Source organism: Gossypium hirsutum, chromosome A13 (assembly GCF_007990345.1).
Source record: "Gossypium hirsutum isolate 1008001.06 chromosome A13, Gossypium_hirsutum_v2.1, whole genome shotgun sequence".
NCBI lineage: Eukaryota > Viridiplantae > Streptophyta > Magnoliopsida > Malvales > Malvaceae > Gossypium > Gossypium hirsutum.
This window is the reverse complement of record NC_053436.1, coordinates 89,052,933-89,062,052: the sequence shown is the minus strand read 5'-3', so window position 1 is coordinate 89,062,052 and position 9,120 is coordinate 89,052,933. Positions and strand designations below refer to the sequence as shown.

General features: G+C 34.4%; 1 protein-coding gene across 7 annotated transcripts; it reads left to right on the top strand.

Annotated features, from left to right (window-relative positions):
- Positions 1–288: 288 nt before the first annotated feature.
- Positions 289–8,691, top strand: LOC107895128 (thiosulfate/3-mercaptopyruvate sulfurtransferase 1, mitochondrial). Of its 7 annotated transcripts, none has more exons than XM_041085151.1 (12): positions 289–660; positions 1,282–1,467; positions 2,427–2,486; positions 2,677–2,739; positions 3,637–3,761; positions 3,899–4,034; positions 4,337–4,396; positions 5,348–5,406; positions 6,750–6,831; positions 7,269–7,332; positions 7,948–8,015; positions 8,212–8,691. In XM_041085151.1, the coding sequence occupies exons 1-12, from the start codon at positions 559–561 to the stop codon at positions 8,308–8,310; spliced, it is 1,104 nt and encodes a 367-aa protein (XP_040941085.1). In that variant the 5' UTR covers positions 289–558; the 3' UTR covers positions 8,311–8,691. The 7 variants fall into 7 exon arrangements, with proteins under 7 accessions (XP_040941085.1, XP_040941083.1, XP_040941082.1 ...); XM_041085149.1 differs by having other exon boundaries at positions 3,872–4,034; XM_041085148.1 differs by having other exon boundaries at positions 2,674–2,739; positions 3,872–4,034.
- Positions 8,692–9,120: the final 429 nt, after the last annotated feature.

The window sequence follows — 9,120 nt, the reverse complement described above, 5'->3', positions numbered from 1 at the left end:
ACTTTGTTGATGCATACATTAGTAAGTAATTAAAAATTTCAAATTTTTTATAATTTTTATATTTTTTAAATTAAAAAATTAATTAATTACTCACATAATAATCTATGTGTATATCACATTAACAAAATTAATGTTAACTTTATTATCTATTTTGAGATAATTTAATAAACAAAAAAAAGTTAAATGAATGCGAAAATGGTTTTATTTTTTATTTTTTATAAAATTGGATACCGAAATAAGTGATTATGCAAATTAATTTTCCAAAAGCTGTTTTAGCACGCCCAATCTTGCTCAGCCATTGATTGGCTCTGACACAATTACGAAGCAAATGGAACTTGATCCCAGATTGAACCCAACTCAAAACGAACCGGAAGGATCGAATATGCAAACAACCCGACCCGATCCGGCTTCCCCTTGAAATTCCAAATCCAAGTAGAGTTAAACCAACACGTTGTCCATATCAGTGTCCACAGTTCACTCCTTCTTGAAGCAGACGACAAAATATATAATCTCTCTCAACAGCCTCAAGCCCCTCTCTTTTTTATGTTTTGTGCGTAAATGGCATCATCCCTTCTCTCTAGAACTCTTTTGGGTCACCGCTTAATTCGATTTTCCTCGTCTCTCCCTCAGAACCCCTTGATTTTCTCTAATCTTTTCAATGTAAGTGACAACCTCTCTCTTTCTTTTCAAAATTATTATTTTGGGTTTTTTCTGATTGTTCTAATGGGTTTTGCTTTCTGGAAATCTGAAAAGTGAGTCCTTTTCTTTTGTCTTGCATGTGATTATTCTATCACTTGTATAATGGGTTTGAGTTCTGATTTTTTTTTTCAATTTTATATCTTCACCCCAAGTTTTGTATAGGGCTTTGACTATTGCTTTGGAGAATTTCATCTTTTCTTTAGTAAAAATGTATTTTTTATTTTACTGTTCTTACTTAAGGAATGCATATGCATAAGATTAAGATTGTTATCTATTCTGGGTGTTTGTCTTTTATTTTTATTTTTAATTTCTAGTTATGTTTATGTTTGCTGTAGCCGAAATAATGCATTAAAAGTATCTAATGCTCTGATGGGTACTTTTCTTTTTGACTTGAAATTTGGCTACTCTGAATAATTCACTAACATGGGCATGTTGCTCTGTGGTATTTTGATACTACTCCGTTATTGAGTACCTCTGGCTCTGGTGAAGACATTAACTTCGAACACACTGATTCATCTCGTAATAGTTTTTATGGTCACGTGGCTCAGTTCTTACGCTGTACTTTTATGTTACTTGCAGAAGAGAGAGTTCCGTGTACAGGCTGAGTCTTACCATACCACATATAAGGCCTCTGGTCAGCATTCTCGTTTAATGGCTTCTGCAGCAATTGAGACAAGAAGTAATTTTTCGACACAGTCTCTTTCTACCAATGATCCGGTTGTTTCTGTTGATTGGCTTCATGCTAATTTAAGGGAGCCTGATTTGAAGGTACTAATATTTATACGTGGACCAGTGACCCTTTTAAAATTTAAGCATTGTTTTTTTATGAAATTGTTTTGAACTTATTTAGTTTGGAAGTGTGGTTGTCATGAATGACAATATGACATCATATGCATTCGCCACTTTTGGTATTCTCCGCTTTATTCTCTGAGAATAGAAAGGCATACATGCAATATTATTAATTTTATAGTTAAGGTTTTGCATGGAACTAAATTAGCATGTTCATCGGCATCACCTTTCAATTTCTATGAGGTTATGAGATTATTATCAAATTAAAATTTATGTAGTATGGCTCTTGGAATTTTGTGTCTCCTAGGGAAATCTAGATGTTGATCCTAGGGTTTTCTCCTTATTATCCTTCTTCTGCCACTGTTTCAGTGTTACAATCAGCTATAAATCAGTGTCTTAAACTTAATAAGAATAATCTATCAAACTGTAACTAAGTTCAGGTTAAAATAACTGCCAAATTTCAAGCCCTACCTTCAGTTACCAATCACAGTAATTATTTAAGACTACAACAACTCCTAAAAGCTAACAATCCATCATCCAGGTTTCCATGCATGGCCATCTTTTGGTTTCTTATTTGTCCTCAAATATGTATCTTCTCGGGCAGGAAAAAAGAGTAATAGGTAAATTTTGGTTTTAACAAAAACATAGGTCCCCTCTGAGATGGGGGATCATTTTACGACAGTTTCTTGTAGAAACTCCCCCCTCCCCCCTCCCCCTTCCCACCCTCCAAGAAAAAAGAACTTTTGGAATCTAACAAATTTTCTGAGAATTAAGTTATCATTGTGAAAACATTCTTTATTTTTTGTTATGCATTTTTACTTTGGATAGAACCTATGAATAGTTTATTAGCGTCCACTGTCTTTGGAAATAATTATGAAAACTGGACAATACCTTACGCTTCTTTGTTTATTGTCGATCATATTTTTATTATTTCTCAGGTATTGGATGCATCATGGTACATGCCAGATGAGCAGAGGAATCCAATTCAAGAGTACCAGGTGCTGATTATTGTCTTTTCTACAATCTATTTTGGTGTTAACTGCCAATATAGTTAAATGGTTGTGAATATTGAAATTCTAGTTCTTATCTAATCTAAACTGAGATCTGCTACTCAGTTTCCTCTCTTTCTTTTAATTCCATATTTTCAATTTCAAATGCATTTCTGTTTGATTTCTTTCACCATAGCAGGTTGCTCACATTCCTGGTGCTCTTTTCTTTGATGTTGATGGAATATCTGATCGAACTACAAAGGTGAGGTTCTATTATTAATTGATTAGTCTCTCTTTTTGATCTCTTGTATTCTCTGGCTGCTAGACCATTGAGGTATAGGAAAATGATGCTCCATTCCATAACAACCTTTGCCTCACTGTTTCTTTTCCTCTTGATATCTCACTACTATCCTCTCTGGGATTTACTAGCAGCAATGATGTCCTTATCTTTTGACTGCTAATTTTTGATCTGTCTATATTGTTCTTTGAGATAGGTAGTAGAAATGGAGGTTTTGTTTCTTTTATGGTACCATGATTTTTCAGTCAAGTTGTGGCTTGTTGGAGGAAGATTTGAACAAAATTTCTTTTTCTAGGTGTTTGGCCAGCATTAGGCAAATTAGTTACACCATTAAAAAGGTCTGATGTAGGGAAAATAAGGAGAATTGAAAATCTGAAGTTTAAGGTAAATTAAATAGTAAGAACAATTCTGGCGGAACAGAGAAAATGGGAAAGAAATAAAAGAACTTAGGATGAAAGAAAGACAGAACCAATTGAGGGAAAATATCAAGATCACAGAGACTCAATATTCAATATCAAAAACCCTAATTGCTGTTAAATTATCCTAGTGTTTAGAAAAAAAACCAAGACCCCTATAAAATGAAACATTCCAATAAGAAACTTGATTCCTAACAATCCTAATAAATTAAAAGTCCTAAACAGAGTTCTCCATCAAGTTGCTTTGGCAATTCCAGAATCAACTTTATAACTTTGTATATATTTCTTGAGTTTTCTTAGTAATGCGATTCAATAAAATTTTAATGTTAGTTTGTTACATGATGTCTTAATATTGGAGATGTACTAGATAAGTGAGCCTTTCAATAACATATACACTAGTTTGCTTATCCCATTTGACATCTCTGGTTGAAATCTCTTATATCAGTTGCCGCATATGCTGCCATCCGAGGAAGGTTTTGCGGTTGCTGTGTCTGCTCTTGGCATCCATAATAAAGATGGGCTGGTTGTTTATGATGGGAAGGGAATTTTTAGTGCAGCACGTGTCTGGTGGTGAGTAGCATGTTTAATAATAAGATCTCTTCTCAATCTTTACTGAAATATTTTATCGTAAGTATCCTGATTCTAAATCTAACAGATATTATTCCTTTGATAACTGAAAGGATGTTCCGAGTCTTTGGGCATGACAGGGTCTGGGTGTTAGATGGAGGCCTCCCAAGGTGGCGTTCATCAGGTTATGATGTTGAATCCAGTGCTTCTAGTGATGCTATTTTGAAAGCCAGTGCTGCTAGTGAGGCAATAGAGAAAGTCTATCGGGGGCAAACTGTAAGCATTCTTTAGAATTAGATGTTTGATTCTCTATATCTCCTTATTTTCAATTCTTGGAATTATTGATTGGATGGGGGGAGATTTCCTGTGCCATAATATGTATTGTCTGAGAGTTGTGAAATATTGTTATTGAGTTCAAATGATGCCTCCTGAAAGAAGCATGCATGGAAATACTATGAAAGGCTTCAGTTGCTGGGTTGGACATTGTTTTCTAAATAAGATTACACAACATTCTACTCTCCCATGTTTACAATATTATACTCAAAATAGTTTTTGGTGCATGCATCTTTGTTTTGCAGGCTGGACCACTCACATTTCAGACAAAATTTCAGCCGCATCTTGTCTGGACACTTGATCAGGTTGAACTGCTAAACTAATATAATTCATATAAAATTATGGTTTTGCTATCTTAGTTTTGTTCAACTACGGAAATGATGTCTGGTAATGATTGGAATTTTAGTTGACGAACCTTCAACCCTGATTTATACTAATACTCTTCTGACCATTGATCAATGATGCATGATTATTATGATATGATCTATGATTGAAATTTTAGTTGATGAACCTTCATAACTGATTTATACTGTTGTTACATTGCTAGATCCATGAAGCATGATTATTATGATATGATCCACTGATCTGAACATTTATTCACATTCACGGACATCACACCATAATTTATTATGGTATGGAAACAAAAAGCCTGGAGAAAGCTTCAACCTGAATTTTATGAATGAAGAATTGTAAAAAATTTTATTTTATGGGTGGCATAGAGGAACAGTGTGTTTTATGTCTTATTAGATTCAAAACTTATAGTTTACATATAAAGCAGTAAATCCTTTATACGCATTGATCTGTATTAATTAGATGTCTAGTGTATTGCTTATATCTACTTGGGCTTGATATCTTTGTGTCATTTTGAAATATACTGAAGAAAAAAAAATCCTTGGAATGCAATGTATAACAACCTACAATATTTTTTTTACATGTAAAAGGTGGCATATGTTGTGTGTCTATTTTTGGTGATCTTGTATGCTCCCCTCTTTGTTTTACCCTACATATCTGCATAGCAATATTATGAAAACATTAGAGCATACCTGGTTAAAATTAACAGTCCACATAGAGACAATTCACGCAAACATTTGAAAGTACTCTGTTGGGACTTATGCCTTGTTCATTATTGAAATCGGAAAAATAGGTTCTCTTTATGGACATTGCTGTTAGTCTGTTCATCAGTTAATTCGAACTCCCTATTGTTTGATACATTACTGGAACATGTTAGGTAATACTTTCTTGTGTTTCATTTTCAGGTTAGAAGAAACATTGAGGAAAAGACTCACCAACATATAGATGCCCGTTCCAAGCCCAGGTACTGTGGTGAACTTGGTTGATTGTATTTGACTATGATTACTTAATCTTCATGTGAATATTAGAATTTAATATGGAAAACTTTAGCAGTTCTAGGCATCAATCATTTTTGCTTCCCTTAGTCTTCAGCTCTTGTACCTCAATTCTTGTCCTTGTGTTGTTGATAATGGACAAAAACCAGCATGTCTTAACATGTTAGTGCCATGGAAATGCAATAAATATAGTTTTAAATAGTTTTGGACCTAAATGAATGCCATTTTCACAATAATTAATGTAAGGTGCATGTGACATAACGAATGGGTTTGTTCTTGTACTTTTTTTGGTCCATGAAGTATATTATGCTTAAATTGTAAAGGCTAATGTTGATTATTTGTAATGTATACCACAGTAAACCCAAATCTGTTTTGCCACTAGTAAGATGCACGAACAGCTTTAATGGTATAGGGATCTGTCTAAGCTCAGCAAGAACTATGATTAAACTAGATCCTAGTGAAATGGATATTATTGGTTTGCCTATCTTGGTGGTAGTAGTTGCCAGCATGATCCATTTCATGACCCCATCAATCTTAACATTTTCATTTCAGCTACACCCATCTTTCAGACAGGTTATCTTTTAGCCTGCTCAATTGCTTCAATAATGTTATCTTTGATTTTCTTCTGTTCATGTTGCTGTAGTGTAACATTATTTTCTTCTACCCTTGAGCATTTTTATTTGTTCTGTTATTATTCTGTTTCTTTTGGTTAATTTGGATGGTTGAAGCTTGAACCTTTAACTTATCCTGTACTTGTGCTCCTGAAGGACTTTCATACATTTTTTTCCTTAAAAAGATTGGGCTCTATGCTTAGAAATAAAAAAACGTGCCTTTTCATCGTATAATTGGCATCTTTGCTTTATTTGGTTTCTCTTATGATCTTCTGTTTTGCAATCAAATTTATGTTTGGGCTTGTTTCTCTCATCACTGTGACTTATCTTAAGTAGATTTGTATGTCCCATCATCTTTGATGTTGATTTGGAATCACAAGGTTCTTGATGTTCTCTCTGGCCTTTGCGTCTGACTGTTGGTATCAGGAAAAACATTTTCATTAGTTTAGTTGAGCAAGCTTTCAGTAAGAGATGAGGTCAATAATCGTAGGAAACATGACTAAAACGTTAGCTGCTTGAGTAATATGCATTTAGTGAGAATAGAAAATAGCTGCAAATTTGGAGTAAAGCAATCTCTATGTGGGCTAAAGTGCTGATTCTTGGCAGCCTATTATTCTATTATTACAGCAGGTTGCTTTGCGCATTATTATTGTTATTGTTATTTCCTTTAATTTGTGTTTTCCTGTTTGGGTTTCATACAGATTTGATGGTGCTGCACCAGAACCTCGTAAAGGAATTAGAAGTGGCCATGTACCTGGCAGCAAATGTATTCCTTTTCCACAGGTAAGAGAGAAAGTTTTTCATTTTTTTTTTACTTGCTTGCTATGAACAGGTGAAGCATATGTAAATTTCTTAAATCCTAATCAAGACCTTTTTAATTTGTCCGAGAGAGAAGATTGGTAGATAATGCAAGGGGGCCTCTACATACCTCTTTCTTTTGTGTGCTGCATGAAATTGTTGATTGGTAGTTCAAAATTGTCAGGTGCATAGAACAAAGTCGAGTGGCAGATTTAGATAGTGTGATCAGAGTATGACCTATTAGCATTCATTCTATATTCAAGAGGATGTATCTCCTTTTGATATGCTGTTAAACACACTGCGATTCTCGAGTTGTGGGTTTTCTTTACCAAAAAAGCAAAAAAAAAAACTTATGTTTGATGTAATTTCTGGATTTTTTCTATGATAGATTATTAATTCATCGATTTATCATTTCTTTGCAGATGTTAGATGCTTCACAGACTCTTCTACCTGCTGAAGAGCTCAAGAAACGATTTAATGAAGAGGGTGATTACTATTTATTTTCCTTTTTGTCATTGTTCCTTTCACCCTTTTCTTTTTATTCTTTTCAAGTTCAGCAGGTATGTAGTGAGCCATCTGATATTTGCTTTTCATAAATGAAGTCCATACCACTTCACCTATCATCATCTTTGTCAAATCTTCAGACTCACTCTATTATATGCACACTAGTTTAGGGGAGTAGGGATTTATCAATCTGATAAATAACGGTGAGTATTTATTGAGGTTTGCAGTCACATGAGGTAAAAATTTACTTGATTTGTAGGAGGCTGCAAGTTTCCTTGATTGTGCAATGCAAAACTGCTCACTTGACCATGTACCTTCACTGATTTCTTATAGGAAAATTATGCACTAAGTTCTTGTCACATTTAATTTGGTGGGGGGAACTTGGACATACTTGATAGTTAAATCAATCTTTCAGTATGGTATGATGCCACTAGTATACTGAATAATGATCATGTTTTGTTTCTTTAGGAATCATCTTTCTTCTAAGCTTATAAAGAGGCTTATGTTTCATGCTTTATATAACAGTTTGTTGTTAATTTTGACATTTTCTTATTGTCCTTGCAAAATTATGACGCCTAATAATGTATTCTGCTGCAGGCATCTCATTGGAACGCCCTGTTTTAACTTCTTGTGGCACTGGTGTAACTGCTTGTATTCTGGCATTGGTACTTTCCTTCACCAAATATAATTATTCTATCTCCATCTTTAGGCTTGACAATTATCCACGTTCCTGTAAATCTTTGGAAGGGTGAAAAAAATAGTGTGGAACAAAGTTCTATGCATTTGATTACTTACTGCTTGGAAAAGTTAAAAAGATAGAATAGTATACTAAAACAGTTATTTTATGCTAATGCTTTCCAGGGCCTCCATCGACTTGGGAAGACTGATGTTCCTGTATATGATGGATCTTGGACTGAATGGGGTGCGGAATCTGACACACCTGTTGACACTTCATCTTAAATCTTAATGCAAAGCTGTCAAAAAGTTCCAAAGAGTCAAGCTTGCAATCGACCAGTTTCAGTCCTCAGATATGGGGACATGAAGGGTTTATATCTAGAAAAGCCTCAGGTGTCATTCATCAATTTTTGCGTTCCAATATGGACCTGTATGTGGTGACGCTACACATTATTAGAAACTGTGTTTGACAACAAAACCGTTGAATTCTGAAGTGTATTATGGTGTTTTTGAAACATGTCTGCTGTTTCACATTAGATGGCAACAAGGATTGTCACTTGTTTGGCAGCAAAAAAACTGTAGAAAATGAAGGGTGATGATGATTGAGGCAGTGTCGAATTGATTAAAAGTAGGAATAAATAAGCAAGTGCACAAATTTCTTTGCAATTTCATACCAGGGTTATTTGATTCAATGCTGGCTTGCCGTTGTTCCCCTCGGGACCATCGGCATGTCTTGATTGCAGGATGCGTCATTATCTATGATTGGCAGCAAAAAGTTGGACCGAACTGATAGAATCGGGATACTTGGGGTTAGATTGATTCAAAGAATCGTTAGTTGTTTGTTCAGTCCATCTGGTATGTATCTTATATAGCTGGAAATTTATTGGACTGGTAAGAGATTAGTTTAATAAATTAAAAGCCGGTAAAACATCAAGATACATACCATGACACTTGGCCAGCTGATTTGTATATATACGTAGGATTGTAGTTATATCATCATATAGATGTATGTAAAATGCAAACTTAAAAGGAAAAAAATGAATTTGAACAATACGTTACCGGCCAATTGAGAGGAGGTATAAGTGTTGTGAAAGA

Bases quoted from the DNA above. Each gene is read 5' to 3' on its own strand.
- LOC107895128 (XM_041085147.1), top strand. From the start codon at position 559: ATGGCATCATCCCTTCTCTCTAGAACTCTTTTGGGTCACCGCTTAATT. The intron at 4,397-5,347 runs GTTGAACTGCTA...TTTCATTTTCAG, and splicing joins TTGTCTGGACACTTGATCAG to GTTAGAAGAAACATTGAGGA. The intron at 6,832-7,268 runs GTAAGAGAGAAA...ATTTCTTTGCAG, and splicing joins AATGTATTCCTTTTCCACAG to ATGTTAGATGCTTCACAGAC.